Source organism: Notolepis coatsorum (genome assembly GCF_963971535.1).
Source record: "Notolepis coatsorum genome assembly, chromosome: 19".
Lineage (NCBI taxonomy): Eukaryota > Metazoa > Chordata > Actinopteri > Aulopiformes > Paralepididae > Notolepis > Notolepis coatsorum.
This window is the reverse complement of record NC_140183.1, coordinates 18,257,564-18,276,890: the sequence shown is the minus strand read 5'-3', so window position 1 is coordinate 18,276,890 and position 19,327 is coordinate 18,257,564. Positions and strand designations below refer to the sequence as shown.

Below are 19,327 nucleotides of genomic sequence, written 5' to 3'. Positions count from 1 at the left end.
AACCGTTCTGTTTGATCCCCTGAAACCCCAAATACTCCCAAATCAAAGGTATATACCATGTACGCATGTGCCTTCACAAAATTATCAAGGGGGGGGGGGGGGGGGGGGGCATTTGCACTCAAAACTGTGATCATGTTTGTCGAGCATGTTTTACGTCCGGTAAAACACAGAACTGTGATTACATGTTTCAGGTTCGGTAAAATAGACATAGGGGGTCCTTACCTTAGCCAGAAGGTAATCCAAAAAGAATAATTCCAACGATCCCATCGGTGATCGCGATTACTCGTTTATATGTAATTACACTGCTTTGATGGTGATGACAAGAACCAAAGTGATACTTGCCTCAATTTGTCATATAATGGAAAAGAGTTGGTGAATGTGAGAGACACAGAGAGATGCCTTACGTGGGTGGTGTGAGGTAGGAAGACAGAGAGAGAAGGTGTACTGGTGATGAGGAGAGGTAGGAAGGGAGAGAGAGGGTGTACTGGTGATGAGAGGTTGGAAGGGAGAGAGAGGGTGTGCTGGTGATGAGGAGGTAGGAAGGGAGAGAGGGTGTACTGGTGATGAAGAGAGGTAGGAAGAGAGAGAGAGGGTGTACTGGTGATGAAGAGAGGTAGGAAGAGAGAGAGAGGGTGTACTGGTGATGAGGAGAGGTAGGAAGGGAGAGAGAGGGTGTACTGGTGATGAGAGGTTGGAAGGGAGAGAGAGGGTGTGCTGGTGATGAGGAGGTAGGAAGGGAGAGAGAGGGTGTACTGGTGATGAGGAGAGGTAGGAAGGGAGAGAGAGGGTGTACTGGTGATGAAGAGAGGTAGGAAGGGAGAGAGAGGGTGTACTGGTGATGAAGAGAGGTAGGAAGGGAGAGAGGGTGTGCTGGTGATGAGGAGAGGTAGGAAGGGAGAGAGGGTGTGCTGGTGATAAGGAGAGGTAGGAAGGGAGAGAGAGGGTGTACTGGTGATGAGGAGAGGTAGGAAGGGAGAGAGGGTGTACTGGTGATGAGGAGAGGTAGGAAGGGGGAGAGGGGGTGTACTGGTGATGAGGAGAGGTAGGAAGGGAGAGAGAGGGTGTACTGGTGATGAGGAGAGGTAGGAAGGGAGAGAGAGGGTGTACTGGTGATGAGGAGAGGTAGGAAGGGAGAGAGAGGGTGTACTGGTGATGAAGAGAGGTAGGAAGGGAGAGAGGGTGTACTGGTGATGAGGAGAGGTAGGAAGGGAGAGAGGGTGTGCTGGTGATGAGGAGAGGTAGGAAGGGAGAGAGAGGGTGTACTGGTGATGAGGAGAGGTAGGAAGGGAGAGAGAGGGTGTACTGGTGATGAGGAGAGGTAGGAAGGGAGAGAGGGTGTACTGGTGATGAGGAGAGGTAGGAAGGGAGAGAGAGGGTGTTGTAAATTCCCCATGATTTGTTATGCTGTGTATTGTCATTTCCAGTCAGGCACTTCTTTGATGGCCCAGGGGTCCTATTATTTATAGTCTGGCATCTCTCTGGACAGCCCAGGGGTCCTAATGGGTTTAAATACAGCGGCCATCTTGCCCCCATGTGTTCCATTGCTGTCTGCTTTCCCAGTAAGAGTGCGTTCATGAACTAAAACACCACTCACTCAATCTTTGATCGCTCCATCCAGCCCTACGACCTGGATGGAAGCATATCGCTCAACAACAGAATCCTTAATAAATTCGAAAGGACTGTTCTCTGTGTCTGCGTCCGCTCTCTGACCGGGGTGTGCCCTTCTGGATGAAGTGGCTCCAGCAAACTTTGCAAACAAGCATTATATCTTCAATATTGGTCCTTCGAGCCGGAGAACTTCACCCACGACGGCGCCATGGACACACAGAGAACAGCAGCAGACGAAAATGGAAGACGAGGAGGAAGGCTGCGACAGCTTCCAGCACACCTGCAAGGCTATCTGGTTAGTTTACCACAGTCCCTCATGCCTAATACTGCACCGTCTCTACCAGATGACAGCGAAGGTGCCACCGCACAGCAGCTGCGGTCACTCAGCCTGCAGACCGAGTTTGCAGCTACAGGTGACCAGCTCCACACTGCGCTCGGGCCCCCTCCCTGCCTCTCATTGCCGGGAGCAGTCGATCAGACGCGACACTGGGACCTATCACCGTATGCTAACACCCGGCCTGACCAGCGGGAAGTGTGTGTGGGGCTCACATCGCCATCCCCATCAGAGCAGAGCCACCACAGTCGGAGCCTAACAGGTGGCACCTCTGACGCAAGAGGACCTTGCTCTACCGTGCCCCTACGCCTTCCACCACCATTGTCACATCATAGTCTGAGCGTCCCACCCAACCGCTCACCATGGTCGAGCTCGCTGCCACTAATACCGCTGCTGTGCCCAACAACTGCAACGTTACAGTCTCAAGCCACAACCTGTACACCGGGCCAAAGGCAGCAAGCCTACATGTCGACTCAGTCTCTACCGCCGACAGTAACCTCCTGCTCCGAGGCCCCCAGCCCCCACCGCGATGAGTCTGGTCATGCCACAGTCTGACTTCCAGGTGATGCAAGCAGTGGGTCACGTGGGCCAGCAAATGCCAACGGTACCAAGTTACCAGCCTACCTACCGGTCAAACCAGCCTGTGTCATCAATGGTGAGGAGCAGGCATGGCAGCACACCAGCGGCCGCACAGACCCGGTATGAGCTTACGCCAATGAGATCTGCATATCAAGTGCATCAATATACTACAGCTACGCCTGCACAGCCTAATTATCAACCTCAGACTGCAACAGCACTCTACCCTGCACGATGGTTACCCACTGCAGCTGCTCTCCAGCCAGTGGGCCAACATACAGCAGGTGCACCTCAGCAGTCTACCTATCAACTACCCTCCTGGACAGCGCCGCCTTCACCATTCACAACCGCTGTCGCAGCAGCGAGGGCATATCAGCCTCCACCAGTATTCCCTGCTCAGCAAGCGTATCAAGCGCTGCCGCACCAGCTGAGCCACCATCAACGATCATCATATCTGCCTCCACCAATCAACACTGCTCAGCAATTGCATCAAGCACTGCCGTACCAGCAGAGCCATCAACAACCAGCATGTCAGCCTCCACAAGCCATCCCTGCTCAGCATATGTATCAACCATTGCTGCACCAACTGAGCCACAATCCACAACCAGTGTATCAGCCTCAGCCTGCTGCATCGACTCAGCCAGCCTATCAGCTTGTGCATCCAACACCCGGTCCAGCACCCTATTATCATGTAGCAGTTCCACCGGTCCAGTATGTCCGTCAGGCCCAGTACACAGCACTACAGGATCCATACGCTCTCCAGCCTCCCAGGCAGCCAGTCCCTGTACCTAAACTGCCTAACCTGGTCCATGACAGCGAGAGAGAGTTCACGGACCTTAAGATGGCGCTGGACCACCTACTCGATGCCCACACTGAACTTTCTGAGCACTACAAGTACCGTGTACTTATGGAGCAGCTGGTTCTAGATGAGGCTAAGCTGATAGCCCAGTCCTGCAGGCATTATGCGCAACCCTACACCGCCGCCATGCAGGCCTTGCAGCGGCAATACGGACAGCCATATCAGCTTGCACAAAGCGAGATTGCCGCACTACTGAACGCTCCTGATCTCAAAGCAGGAGATACCAAAGCCTTCCAGAGCTTCGCCCTTAGCGTCGACTTGCTAGTGGGAATGCTCACATCACTGGAAGGACCTAACGGGATGGAAGTCAGGTCGACCGGCCATGTGGACCGGCTCCTGTGTAAACTCCCTACGCAAGTGAGAGATGGCTTTGTGGAGCACCTACAGGCTCGAGGTCGCCTCGACACGACCAGCCTAAACCCGTACGACCTTCGAGACCTCGCCGACTGGCTCAGGGTAAAGGCTGAAGCTCAAAGACTGTCAGAGAGAATGGCACAGCGCCATCGGATGGAAGGGACACAGTTCTCTAACAGAGACAAGCAAGTTCCCCCACCCAGACCTTGCAACCAGCCTTTCTCTGTTTATTATGGCTCCGCCCAGCCTAAACAAGACAGCCACCAGCCTGCTGAGACATCTCAATCAGAAGCCAAGAAGCAGAAGTTCAAGAGGATGTGTCTCTTCTGTAGGAGTGCCGAGCACTACCTATCGCAGTGTCCAGACATTGTCCAATGCTCGCCGGGAAAGGTTGAGAAGTGGATAGCAAATGGCAAACGTTGTCGTAATTGCGGTCGTACCAGCCATGAGCAAGATGCCTGCACCTTGAGGAAACCATGCAGTGAGTGCCAGGAGGTCCACCTCAGAGTTCTCCACGCCATCGCCAAGCCGGGTCCCCGTGCCTACCTCATCACACCAAAGGATGGTGCCTCGCTCTCCAACTCCAAACAAGGAGGGAAGGTGTACCTTAAGGTGGTACCAATCGTCATTACTAACGGGAGCAAGTCACTGCACACTTATGCGATCCTAGACGATGGAGCTGAACGCACGATAATACTGCCTGCTGCAGCTCGACACCTGGACCTTAAAGGCAAAGTGGAGTCCCTCGCACTGCGGACGATTCGCCAGGACGTGGCTCGCCTCACTGGCAAGTCTGTAGATTTCCATGTGGCCTCCCTGACTCATCCTTCTGAACAGCACCTGGTGAAGGGCGCCTTCACAGCAGGTCGATTAGCCCTGTCCGAGCAGTCTTACCCTGTGACTGCGCTTCAGGAACGCTATCGCCACCTGAGGGGGCTCCCATTGCAGGACTTCAGTCAAGTGCATCCACTACTGCTAATTGGTGCAGACTGCACCCATCTGATCACATCCCAAGAACCCATCAGATTCGGCCCCAAAGGTGGACCCGCAGCAGTCCACACAGCGCTCGGCTGGGCACTCCAAGGCCCAGATGGTCTTGCGTCACAGGCTACTTCATGCTACTTTACCTCTCTCAAGTCTGCACCGGACGACCTCTATCAACACGTTGAACGTCTCTGGCAGCTTGATGTGCTTCCATTTAGAAGTGGAAAGCTAGCAGTAAGGGCCCGTCTGGACCACGAGACTGTGGGCATCCTGGAAGCACGCACTGAGAGGGTGAAGGTTGGTGACACACTCCGATACGCCACGCCTCTGCTCCGCGCAAAGGACGCGCCACCACTGAAAGCCACTGCCAAAGCAGTCATGCCAATGCCCCGTAACACAGAGCAAAGACTGGTAGGAGATTCAGCTAAGGCTCAAATCACTGGAGCAGAGATCAAAAAGCTCGATGGAGGATGTGTTGCCAAGCTGGGTGAAGAAGCGGTAAATGAGTCTGACGAGTCATGGTTCACCCATCACGGGGCGGCGGCCGACTCCTCCTTACCTCAACCTAACCTGCATGACACCGAAGTCTTCCTGCTGAAGACCAGCCAGGCGGACTGCTTCCCAGAGGGATTTAAGTGTCTCAGAGCTGGAAACCCAGTACTGCCCAGTAGTAAGCTCAGTACGCTCTCACCAGAGATGGATCATACAATGGGTCTTCTCCAAATTGGTGGACGCTCTTGTCACCTGGACACCTCCTGTTCTACTGACATCCACCCCATAGTTCTCGATCCTGGCCATGCAGTGACGAAACTCATCAAGGATGTAGATGCCCGCCTACTCCACCCAGGGCCCGATAGGGTCTTCGCAGAGATCAGGCACCAGTACTGGGTCCTGTGGGGAAGACGGGCCATCAAGCATCATCAGAGGACCTGCACAGGATGTAGGAAGTGGAGGTGGGAGCCGGTGGCTCCAATGGTGGCAGACTTACCTCCTGCCCGGTTGCGGCCCCTTAAGCCACCATTATGTGACACCAAACAGGTTGCTGATGGGGCGGCGGGATGCCTCCCTGCCACAAGTGTCCTACGCTCCCGACCCGACTGTGGCAAATGATGGCGACAATCAGAGACCTCGGTAGCCACTTAGGGAATTTGACTGTTTACATAATAGCTATGCTATTCTTGGGGCGGCTGTTGTAAATTCCCCATGATTTGTTATGCTGTGTATTGTCATTTCCAGTCAGGCACTTCTTTGATGGCCCAGGGGTCCTATTATTTATAGTCTGGCATCTCTCTGGACAGCCCAGGGGTCCTAATGGGTTTAAATACAGCGGCCATCTTGCCCCCATGTGTTCCATTGCTGTCTGCTTTCCCAGTAAGAGTGCGTTCATGAACTAAAACACCACTCACTCAATCTTTGATCGCTCCATCCAGCCCTACGACCTGGATGGAAGCATATCGCTCAACAACAGAATCCTTAATAAATTCGAAAGGACTGTTCTCTGTGTCTGCGTCCGCTCTCTGACCGGGGTGTGCCCTTCTGGATGAAGTGGCTCCAGCAAACTTTGCAAACAAGCATTATATCTTCAATAGAGGGTGTACTGGTGATGAGGAGAGGTAGGAAGGGAGAGAGGGTGTACTGGTGATGAGGAGAGGTAGGAAGGGAGAGAGGGTGTACTGGTGATGAGGAGAGGTAGGAAGGGAGAGAGAGGGTGTACTGGTGATGAGGAGAGGTAGGAAGGGAGAGAGAGGGTGTGCTGGTGATGAGGAGAGGTAGGAAGGGAGAGAGGGTGTACTGGTGATGAGGAGAGGTAGATAGGGAGAGAGAGGGTGTACTGGTGATGAGGAGAGGTAGGAAGGGAGAGAGGGTGTACTGGTGATGAGGAGAGGTAGGAAGGGAGAGAGAGGGTGTACTGGTGATGAGGAGAGGTAGGAAGGGAGAGAGGGTGTGCTGGTGATGAGGAGAGGTAGGAAGGGAGAGAGAGGGTGTGCTGGTGATGAGGAGAGGTAGGAAGGGAGAGAGAGGGTGTACTGGTGATGAGGAGAGGTAGGAAGGGAGAGAGAGGGTGTACTGGTGATGAGGAGAGGTAGGAAGGGAGAGAGAGGGTGTGCTGGTGATGAGGAGAGGTAGGAAGACAGAGGAGGTTACAGGCAGGCACTCTTGTGTGTGTAGCCTTCATATAATTCTTGATGCGATGTCATTAAAAAAATATATACAGTATGTAGGCTGAGGAGCGCAGAGGCAGCAGGACTGCAGTTGGCGTTTGGAAGCTGACCCAGCCTCTGCCCAACCACCTCAGTAAAAGTGAATGAATGAATGAATGATTTTATTGTGTTTTTTTTTTTTTTTTTTTTTTTTACAAACCATAGTAGTAGAACTTCCAAAAAAAACGAAAGAAATTAAATGACCGAAAAGGTGTAGGCTGAAGCCGAGGCTTATAATTGCCTACCATTTTTACATTACACTATTTACACAAAAAAAAATACAAAAAATAAACATAATTCAGTATATCATTTAGCAAAGGTTACAAACATTTCATAGTTTTATGTACAAAACGTATACACATTTATTTATGTATTTTCTTTTAAATACTTTTATATATATAATATATATATATATATATATATATATATATGTTTTTCTTTTTCTTTTTTCTTTTTCCCTTTGTCACTATTTGAACACAGCTATGTTATAGATAAAATATAACTAGGATAATAATGAGGTTTTATATTTATGTATCACCTTATATTTGAGTCATTTCTTAAAAGTATGTAGCAAACTACACATTTTTACTTCCTCGTTAAAGCCAGCTTAACAGATATACAGACGCAGCGCTCAAAAATCAAACCAATTCTGCTGCTTGTCTGCTGCTTGTCTGCTGCTTGTTGCTGCTTGTGTGCCACTTAAGTCTACTCCGGTGTTAATTTTCCGGGGGTGGTGGCTGGGGGAACAAAGGGAGGGTACTTAAGTTAAGTGCTTCCCCAGGGAGGGGGTCGGGGGCTACTGCCCTCAGACCCCCAAAATAATTTGTATATGGGCAGTCTGACTTGGGGTACTGACCATATATTAGTGTTGGAATGCATGATAAGTAAACAGTGAAAAAAGCTAAGAAATCCGATGGGGCTGGGACATTTGGGACGAATAAAAATGTAAGATGAAAATCTGCCCAGCCTGTGGGAGGAAGTGGAGGTGTGAGTTCTGGCCCGGTCAAGAACAATAGGAGTCACACAATCAGTTTGGAGTGCAGTGGTGGAGGAGTGGTAGAGGCGCATGAGAGGTTTGAGTTTTGAGCGCTGTATCTGTACATCAACTTTTTATATTCGTCCTTGCCTTTGCGATAAGTACCGTACCTTTTGGAAGCTGACCCAGGCTCTGCCCAATCAGTATTTCTATTCTTATTTCTATTCTTATTAGTGACATGTTTACTGTGAGCGATCTATAGTGCCAAATTTCCCTCGGGATGATACAGTATTTCTATTCTATCACCTCAGTAAAAGTAACGTACCTTTTGGAAGCTGACCCAGCCTCCGCACAACCACCTCAGTAAAAGTAACGTACCTTTTGGAAGCTGACCCAGCCTCCGCACAACCACCTCACCTTTTGGGAGCGTTCCTTCATGATCCTGTGCTTGTTCTTCAGGCTCTGTTTGAAGTCGGCCAGACAGTCGAGCCGGAGCTGCTGGGCGGCCTGCTGGTTCAGGGTCTCCGGGTCGCCCAGCAGGGCCAGGCGGGGGGCCAGGATGTCCAGCCCCTTCTCCTGGCGCTGCCGCTCCTCCGCAGCCAAGCGCTCCTAGGGAGAGAAGGGTCCAGCCAGGTCGGGATGTGAGGGGATGTTAATTATAGGTTTTGAGGGTGTGTGTGTGTGTGTGTATCTATGTGTGTGTATGTTTGTGTGCGTGTGCGTGTGCGTGTGCGTGTGCGTGTGCGTGTGTGTGTGTGTGTCTATGTGTCTATGTGTCTATGTGTCTATGTGTCTATGTGTCTACGTGTGCATCTATGTGTGTGTGTGTGTGTGTGTGTGTGTCTGTGTGTGTATGTGTGTGTGTGTGTGTGTATCCATGTGTGTGTGTGTGTGTGTTTGTGTGTGTGTATGTGTCTACGTGTGCATCTATGTGTGTGTGTGTGTGTGTGTGTGTGTGTTTGTGTTTATTTGTTTATTTAAACGGATCCCCATTAGCTGACGCCTTAGCGGCAGCTAGTCTTCCTGGGGTGCAACAACATACATATACACAAGATAACATACACCGATAAAACATAAGAAAAGCATATATCACAAAGAAAATGAATCATAGAATAGAGTAAAACATATTGTTACGATGGGTGGCGAGGGAAGGTGAGGATAACCCAGATGCGGAACCACGATAACGAGAAAGAGGAGGCAGAGACGAAGGAGTAGTATATAATGAAGGGTATTTACTGAGCAAGCCGGTACACAAAAGCATGTTACAAGGACAAACAAAAGCGAACTGTAAAACACGTAAAAACAAACCTCAGCAGAGCTGGAAAACAGGACTAGGATAGACAGGAACGAACTCACAGGGAAATACAGGGTAAACGGCAGACAGGGAGCTTCACAAATGGTAAACAGAGACACGACAGGATACCGGGGTAGAACGGAGACAATGATGCCACAAGGAACTCAGAAACAAGCAGGTATGAATACTACCCTTGATTGAAATGACTAACAGCTGGCGAGCCCAGGCAATAATACAAAAAAGGCAAAATATCTGAAACACACTAGGAAAATACCAACACAAAAGGCATAATCATAATACAACAACCAGACAGGAGGACGACATAAAACAAAGGAAGGGAGAGCCAAAGACAACATGCACAAGGACATAACATTAATGATATTTAGCCATAAATATATAATAGCGTGCACAATCTGAAGGTGCCCGCCAGAGGGCAGCAGAAGGCCACTGTTCACATTGTTCCAACTGTCCCAGACAGCACCCTATAAAACAAAACAATTTATCAGGGTGTGCATGTATTCCAGCTGTGCTGAAGACAACATTTTATTGTGTGTGTGAGTGTAAATAGTGTTTAAGATTTATTTTAAAACTAGCCTTTTCTTTGATGTTCCGAACATCGCTGGGAAGACAGTTCCAGGACACTATCGCCCTATAAAATGTGTGTGTATGTGTCTATGTATGTATCTATGTGCATGTGTGTTTGTGTGTATGTATGTGTCTATGTATGTATCAATGTGTGTGTGTATGTATGTGTCTATGTATGTATCTATGCGTGTGTGTGTATGTGTTTGTGTGTGCATGTTATGTAAGGTACTTTTACTGAGGTGGTTGTGCGGAGGCTGGGTCAGCTTCCAAAAGGTACGTTACTTTTACTGAGGTGGTTGTGCGGAGTTATGCCGGTCATACTCAACTCTTCCTCTCCTTCCCTCCCTCAGATATCCACGTCTCTGAGCGGATCTTGGCCTGGATGATGACTAACCACCTCAAACTGAACCTAAGCAAAACAGAATTGCTCCACCTGCCGGCCAAATCCTCCCCCCTGACCGACCTCTCCATCACAGTCAAGAATGCAGCTGTGACCGCGTCCCCGACCGCCAAGAACCTTGGTGTTGTCCTCGACGACCAGTTGAACTTCTCTGCTCACATCGCAGCAACAACCAGAACCTGCAGATTCCTCCTGAGCAACGTCAGAAGGATCCGCCCCTTCCTGACAAAAGAAGCCACCCAACTCCTCGTCCAATCAACAGTCATCTCCCGCCTTGACTACTGCAACGCACTGCTAGCTGGCCTCCCGGCCACTGCCACCAAGCCTCTTCAACTCATTCAAAACGCAGGGGCCCGCCTGATCTCAAACCTACCGAAGTCGGCCCATGTCACCCCACTTCTTAGGGACCCGCACTGGCTCCCCATTGCTGCACGTATCCGCTTCAAGGCCCTCGACCTAGCATACCGTGCGGCAAAGGGAACCGCTCCCGCCTACCTCCGGTCAATGGTCTCTAACTACACACCCTCAAGACCCCTACGCTCTACATCTTCTGGCCGCCTCAGACCTACTCCTATCCGAGCTCCGGGAGGGTCATCAAAGAGAAGCCGCCTATTCTCAGTCCTTGCCCCACAATGGTGGAATGAACTACCCACCCCAGTTAGGACAGCCGAATCCCGTCCAATCTTTCGCCGTCGACTAAAGACGCACTTCTTCAACCATTATCTGAAATAATAATAATAAAAAATATATATCTAACCCTAACTAACCTTACTGTCATGCACTTGTCCTAATAAACAAACCTACACTGTAACATGCAACACTTTGATGAATATTGTTACTCAGCTGATAGAGTTGTACCCTTCCTGATGACCTGTCGTACAGAACTTGTAAGTCGCTTTGGATAAAAGCGTCAGCTAAATGACTAAATGACTAAATGTAAATGTAAATGTGTGTCTCACCAGGTTCTCTCGGTGGAGGCGGGGCTTATCGCTGCGGGCCGTGTCATAGATAGAGATGTATAGTTCAATATGGCTCTCCTCCTGCTCTCTTTTGGCTAGGATGGCTCTCACCTACAGTACACACACATGCACACACACACACACACACACGCACACACATACATTGATTGATTGATTGATTGAAAATTGTATTAACAGATTGCAGAATGGGTACAATACAGTACGGCTCAATACAAACAATTGTTAAGGGGATGCAGACCAGAGAAAGACTTTCGTCTTGTTTACATCAGGGTCCCCCATTTTCAATTCATCATGACATTTATGACATACACAACATACAGATATACAGTACCGTTACATCCAGACATGTATGACATACAAGATATACAAATATACAGTACTGTTTCAGAGAAAGGACATTTACAGGGGCCAGTTTAGAATTGCAGCCACCCGTAGGTGCTCTTTGAGAGCGGTTTTGAAGGAGGGTAGTGATTCACATTATTTTACGGCTGTGGGTAGGGCATTCCACATTGTTGTGGCATAATTGCGAAACGTGTTTAGTCCCTTGTTTGAGCCGAATCTGGGTTGAACATGATTTGTGGAACTCCCTCTGGTGTTGTGGTAGTGGAATTCACTGACCTTTGGGAAGTATTTCGACATGTACATGGGTATCTTAGTGGTGTAGTGTATCTTGTAGACCAGGCCCATTGCAAGTTGCTGTACTCTGTCGTCTACTCTAAGCCATCCTAGGTTGTCAAAGTGGGCAGGGGTGAGGTGGGTTTTAAGAGTAAGGTCAAGCAATAGTCTGACCAGTTTGTTTTGTGATGTTTGTAATCTTGTTTTTAGGGCCGTTGAGGTGCTTTGGTACCATGAGGTGCAAGCATAGTTGTAGTACCCTTGAATGAGTGCTCCTGTTAGAGTCGTCAAGGTATTCTTGTTTACCAGAGAGGAGATCCGGTACAATAATCTTGTTCGTTGGTTGGCTTTTTTTTATTACATTGGTTGCCATTTTGTCACAGGAAAGATTTGCCTCTAGGATGGAACCCAGGTAGGTAATTTCATCTTTCCTTGTGACAATATTGTCACTCACTGTAACAGAGAAGCCGTTGGCCTTGCTGAGTTTGTTATTTGATCAAAAGAGAATGGACTCTGTTTTACCCAGGTGTAATGATAGTTTGTTATCAGCAAGCCAGGTGCAGATTCTGCCCAGTTCAGAGCTGAGGGCTTTTTCAACCTGAAACTTGTCCCTGTCAGAGACCAGCAGGGCTGAGTGTGGCAATAAAGGTATCTTGTATATATAGCAATTTAGGAGCAATTTTGTATTTTAGTATTTTTGTTGTACAAACATTCATATATTGTGATTCACACAAACACAGTGTAGAATGCCTGCCAAGGTATAATGGCTTTTCTACAGCAGTTACCAACACATTGTACCACAAGACTCCACTTTACTGCAGAGTAAATGCCCAATTACGTTTGACTAATCAGATCGTTTAGCTGGAACTATCCAATCTATAATAATAACTTTGGCTTTTTGGTGCTGTGGTACACACACACACACCTCTTTCTCAGAGTCTTTGATCCTGAAGGCTACCTCCTCCTCTTCTTTCATCAGAGCCACTAACATCTGATACAGAAACAAGTTCGTAGGAGGACTTTCAGTCGGGTCCACCTGCATGTACACACACACACGCACACACACACACGCACGCACACACAGAGGGGAGGGTCTATAATTGGAAATATTACACAAGAGGGAATACTTGCTATAATTGCACAAGAGGGTATACAGTGATGTGGAGAGTTAACGGCGCAAACAGACCAGCCGCGCACGCAGGCACACAGGGTTCCGTGCGAGATTGCGCGCGTGGCCTGGCACACCGAGTCCGACTTCAGAGCGGGCGAAAGCGCACGGAGGATGGCTGTAAATGCCTAGTCTAAGTCAGTCCCCGTTTGAAGATTTCTTTTAAAGATTTCCAGTGTCCACACTATTGTCCATTTTGCATGTATAACCAGTTATATGATTAATTAGAATGTTAGAATTCATTTTAGAATGATGATCAGTGTGACTACTCCTGAAAAAGGATAGTATGTAATATGGTTTATTTGTATTGGGAAAGATGGACACATTAGCTGGTTGAACAACATCTATATGTGTGGTAATAATGCAGATATTGAGTGTATTTCTGTGAAAATGAGTGTCCACGCCTCTGAATTAGGGACCTGCACTGGCTCCCCATTGCTGCACGAATCCGCTTCAAGGCCCTCGACCTAGCATACCGTGTGGCAAAGGGAACCGCTCTCGCCTACCTCCGGTCAATGGTCTCTAACTACACATCCTCAAGACCCCTACGCTCTGCATCTTCTGGCCGCCTCAGACCTACTCCTATCCAAGCTCCGGGAGGGTCATCAAAGAGAAGTCGCCTATTCTCAGTCCTTGCCCCACAATGGTGGAATGAACTACCCACCCCAGTTAGGACAGCCGAATCACGTCCAATCTTTCGCCGTCGACTAAAGACGCACTTCTTCAACCATTATCTGAATAAAAAAAATAATTATTATTTAAAAAAAAAATCTAACCCTAACTAACCGTACTGTCAGCGTGTATCACTTCCGCAACGGATTTCGGTTTCCGGGTTCGCCTGATTGGTCGCGACGGCCACGTGACATGCCGTGGCCCGCCCCCGCGGCAGCGCGCTGCTGTGTTGATGCTTGCGGCGGAGTGGACTTGACCGCGAGGCTGGAGTTCACTTCCCCTTTCACATCGGTGCAGTCATCAGTCATCTAATAATATCGCGCCACGCTGCTGTGCAGTCATCAGTCATCTAATAATATTGGCGTGTCCCTTTTGTCAAGAATCACTTGTATGGCATTTGCACTGCAACTCGTACACCTTACTGTAAATTGTACCTCATCCCGCATCTGCTTTGCACTATAGCGTATTGTATATTAGTACATTGCATAGTATATTGTATATTGTATGGTAACAGTCTCTGGAGCGCGCCAGTAAGCATTTGCACTGCAACTCGTACACCTTACTGTAAATTGTACCTCATCCCATTGCTGCGTTGCACTATAGCGTATTGCATATTGCTACATTGCATAGTATATTGTACATTGTGGTAACTCAGTTACTTCTATTCTGCATCGAACATTGTACATATGTCTCTATACTATTTTATTTCATACTTATCGCGTCTAGCACAGTCTCTAACAGTAACAGTAAGAAGCATTTTGGATAAAAGTATTCTGTACTTCTGTATGACAACAATGTATGCCTTTCAAATGTTAAATGATAAATGATTAAATGATACACACTGAAATCTACGCTCTCTCATCCTGCTTTCCACAACGCGACAATATTATTAAACAGCAGCTCTGTCATTGAAGTGGGAAAAGTGAGCCGTATTGTATATTAGTACATTGCATAGTATATTGTATATTGTATGGTAACTCAGTTACTTCTATTCTGCATCGAACATTGTACATATGTCTCTATACTATTTTATTTCATACTCATCGCGTCTAGCACAGTCTCTAACAGTAACAGTAAGAAGCATTTTGGATAAAAGTATTCTGTACTTCTGTATGACAACAATGTATGCCTTTCAAATGTTAAATGATAAATGATTAAATGATACACACTGAAATCTACGCTCTCTGATAAACAGCAGCGCGTCTGCACTCAGAAGATGGCGCGACAATATTGCTCTGGCGTTGAAGTGGGAAAGCGGCAGTAAAACACAGCAGCGTGTAGCGGCGCCTTGCCGCTGCCGACTCTGCCGCTGCCGCGGGGGCGTGCCACGGCGTGTCACGCGGCCGTCGCGGCCAATCAGGCGAACCCGGAAACCGAAATCCAACTAAATCCGTTGCGGAAGTGATACACGCGTACTGTCATGCACTTGTCCTAATAAACTAACCTACACTGTAGCACTCAACACTTTGATGAACATTGTTGCTCAGCTCATAAGAGTTGTGCCCTTCCTGATGGCTTGTCGTACAGAACTTGTAAGTCGCTTTGGATAAAAGCGTCAGCTAAATGACTAAATGTAAAATGTAAATGAATCCAACCAAAGTGAAAACGATCGCTTCCAGCCCACGAGTCGCGCACCCGCTTGCGGCCGGTGGGCACAGCTACGTCCGTTAACATGGGAGCGAAAGTGAAGTGCTGGTCGCCCGCCCGCCTGCCTTCACGCACGACTGGTGTGTCTGGGGTCTGCGCTGTTAGGGTTAGGTCAGGGCTGAGGTCAGAAGAAGGGTTAACCCTTTCACTGCCGCACTACCAAATGGTTATAACCTTTTCACTGCGACAATACAGGTTAACCCTTGCAATGCCACACGACAAAGGGTTAACCCTTTCACTGTCGCACTACCAAATGGTTATAACCCTTCCCCTGCGAAAATACAGGTTAACCCTTTCACTGCCACACAACAAAGGGTTAACCCTTTCACTACCACACTACAGAAGGTTAACCCTTTACTTTTTTTTCTTCTGCTGACTTATGTATGATTTTTATGAACAATCTGCAGTGTAAGGTTCACATAATTAAATAAAAAGTATCAACAATCCATCAGGATAAGTGGAAGGTGGAGATATGGAAAAAAAACTAAACTTAGAAAATATGTTGTAATTAAAAAAAATTATTTTACTGAACCTTATGTAATGTTAAACTTAAAGAGAAGACGGAGGTCTCTGTGTGCCCAGCTGAGGTCTGGCACCCTGCCATTGGCTGTGGAAGTGGGTGGATTCCAAGGTAAACCTGAGGAGGAGCGGTTGTGTGTTCTATGTGATCTGGGAGTGGTGGAAGATGAATATCATTTTGTTTTTTATTGCCCTTTGTACACCGATTTGAGGAGGGCTTTATTTGAGAAAATTCAAATGATCCGGATTTGTTTTGGCAGTCTGAGAGTTGTATGTTGAGTTGTTCTTTTATGGAGGACATCTTCAGTTTTGCAGGAGTTTGAGAAAGCATGGCACTTGAGACAAAACACACTATATCCTATATAATTGTATATGAATTGTTTCTTTGTTTCTTTTTCTAGATCAGTCAGCGATGAAGATTCTTGCTGGAGCACTCATACAGTGTCACTATGACTATGCGTGTGGCTCCTGGTACAACAGTGCCCCCAAAAGTCAGAAAATAAAACTACAGACACAAAACAAGCTAATCAGGGTAATACTAAGGCTACCTGCCCGAACCCACCTTGACCCATCACACTTTGAGATCATGAGATGGCTTAAGGTGGAAGACAGAGTAAACCAGATAGGGATGTGCCTAGTTCACAGAATAGTGCACGGGGTAGTGCCAGTGTACTTCAACAACTACTTCAACCGAATCAGGGACACCCATGCATACCCAACTAGGCGCAGCTCAACTGACTTTGTGCCAGTCAGATTCAGAAGCTGTATGGGGAAGGAGTCATTTCTGTATTCTATTCTATTCTATTCTATTGGAACAGTCTGCCCAGCAACCTGAAAATCGTAGACAATGCCGTTAGATTCAAGTCCAGCCTGAAGACATGGCTCAAAAGGGACTATACTTAACCTAGACACTTAGCTTAAGGCACCTTGCATGTTGTATGAGTCTGTCATGTATATAAATGTTAAATGGTATATGTGATGTGTAACTGAGGGGTACAATTCCCTGACTGTATTGATAAGTATGGTATCATTAAACCACTACCGCTTTATGTACTTTAATTACTGGCCATACAGTACACGATATATGAATATGATGAACACTTCCCACAATGAAATCGGTTCCAGTCAAAGGTATTAATCAAGTATTTAATGGAGCAAAAGGTACATAGGATACTTTACATTATTCTTTGAATGCACTTGTAAGGCAAAGAAGTATGCGTAGGCAAATCAATAACGAATGTCCATTCTCTGGTTACGCAGGAGGTAATTATACAACCTGAATCTTAGGGAATTATATCTATGGTGCACTAGTAATAGCGGGAGATACTGGAAGGGGTTCCCACTGGTTGTAAGCCAGCAGGGGGGGTAGAAGATCTGTCGGTAGTAGGACGTCTGGTCAACGATGACTAGGGAGACTTCAGGTACAGAAGCCGGTGCAGTAGCCTCTTGATCCACAGACGAATACAGCTTGGTTCTCTTGTAGACTGTAGCTCCACAGGGAAGAAAGCTAGGCGGCCTCAGGCTCTCTGAGCGCCGACTCGACTTGACTCCTCTCGGGGGGTAAATCCAACACGTGCAGCGTTGGCTGGTTCTCCGCTCCATAAATCACAAGACCAAAGCAAATATATTCCAGCCGCAAAGGGCTATGTAGTCGTCGGGTAGATTAATCCAGTGTACATGTCCATACGGCTCTCGCCTAGGTCTCCTCGGGTGAAAGCGCCATGCGGTCGGCCCAGCCTGGATAAGAACTCTAGCTAATACGAGAAAGCGTTGGAGATGCTGGTCACTGTAGAATTCTAACCGCACGATACACTATACACAAATAGACTCAATAGAAATATGTCGCACTCGACGGTATAGCGCCAAACTCTGACAATTCAGTTACTAATTCGCACGCGGTCTCGATGCTCTATTCTGAGGCCAAACAGGCCATACTTCACCGCACGTTGTATCGTGGGTGAGGCTTCAACTTATCGGTAACATACTAAATGGACGAAGGGTACGGAGGTAAGGGGCTAAGGGGCTTCTACATTCACCTGCGCCGTATTTATACGCACGGTGCACAAACTAGTTCCACTCTCATTTCTGTCGCGTATCCCTGGGCAAGGGCGGGCATGTCCAGACACATCTTGACGGTGACTTTGAACCTGGCTCCGGAGGCCGGTCCCTGGCTCCGGTGGACCGCTGTCCAATAGGAGAATGAACTATTATGGTCTGGGCTAAAGGGATATTCCGTGTATATGTACAAGGAATATACAGGGGATATCAAACGATATACAAATACTATGCAATATATATCAATAAATAAATATATATATTCGGTTTAATCTGATCCTTTGTAACATGATGTGTTGTGATGTCATGTTTTGTATGATGCATGTATAAGCATCACACTCCCCTACCCCCCCCCCCCCCCCCCCCCACAAGGACCACAATGGAAATAAGCTCTGAGCTTTTTTGTGTTTCATCCTTGGCAGTATATCCTGACTGTGCTTTTCTGTCTATTTCTGTTTATTTTTTATATTGTCAAATAAAGTCATTCATTCATACATACATTGCTTACAGCTTGTGTTATATTACGTTTTATTGTATTTTTTTGTGGCCATCTTGGTCTATATCAAGTTCAAGTTTCTTTAATAGTTGTCATACAGAAGAAGTACAGAATACTTTTATACAAAATGCTTCTTTCTGTTACGCTCCAGAGACTGTGCTAGACAAGAGAAGTATGGAATAAAATAAAATAGTATAGCATGTAAAAATAGAAGTAAAAATAGAAGTCACGTACGTAGACACAGTGTTCAGTATATACATATGTACAATGTTCGATGCAGAATAGAAGTAACTGAGTTACCATACAATATACTATGCAATACACTAATATACAATACTATATAGTGCAAAGCAGAAATGGGACGAGGTACAATTTAGGTACAATTTACAGTAAGGTGTACTGAGGTATGGGTTGTAGTGCAAATCCTTTACCAATAAATATAAAGTGTGTTTAGGTGTTCTAAAGTGTGGAGAGTGGGTGCTGCAGTGTGTCGTTTGTTTAAAGTGAGTGTGTGCGTGTGGATGTGTGTGTTGTGAGTGCATTTGATGGTTGTTGCATAGTGTTATTGTTCGTTGAGCAACCTGATGGCCTGGGGATAGAAGCTTCTTCTGAGTCTTTCTGTGCTTGCCATGAGACTCCGGTATCGCTTGCCTGACCGCAGCAGTTCAAAGAGGCAGTTGTTTGGGTGGCTGGAGTCCTTAATAATTCTCTTAGCCTTACCCCTGCACCGCTTGTTGTAAATGTTCTGGAGAGTGGGAAGCCCCCCTCCAATTGTGCGTTTGGCTGAACGTGCCACTCTCTGTAGTCTGCTTCGGCCTTGTGCTGTGCTATTCCCAAACCAGGAGGTGATATTGCCAGTCAGGATGCTCTCTATTGTACATGAGTAGAAGTTCTTAAGGATCTTCTGACTGACTTGGAACTTCCTTAGGCGCCTGAGGAAGTAGAGGCGTTGTCGTGCCTTCTTCACAACACTGTCAATGTGTGTGGTCCATGTCAAGTCCTCG

At 47.4% G+C, this 19,327-nt stretch overlaps 1 protein-coding gene across 1 annotated transcript in view; it reads right to left on the bottom strand.

Moving 5' to 3' along the window:
- Positions 1-6,297: 6,297 nt before the first annotated feature.
- The window catches only part of LOC311246403 (dynein regulatory complex subunit 7-like), a gene marked incomplete at both ends in the record, with an annotated part of 61,590 nt that continues 48,560 nt past the window's right edge, over positions 6,298-19,327 (bottom strand). Inside the window, 4 exons of the mRNA XM_084336560.1 lie at positions 6,298-6,312; positions 8,310-8,501; positions 11,131-11,241; positions 12,692-12,802. Coding sequence (XP_084192686.1) covers positions 6,298-6,312; positions 8,310-8,501; positions 11,131-11,241; positions 12,692-12,802 — 429 coding nt within the window. The remainder of the gene's footprint in view (positions 6,313-8,309; positions 8,502-11,130; positions 11,242-12,691; positions 12,803-19,327) is intronic.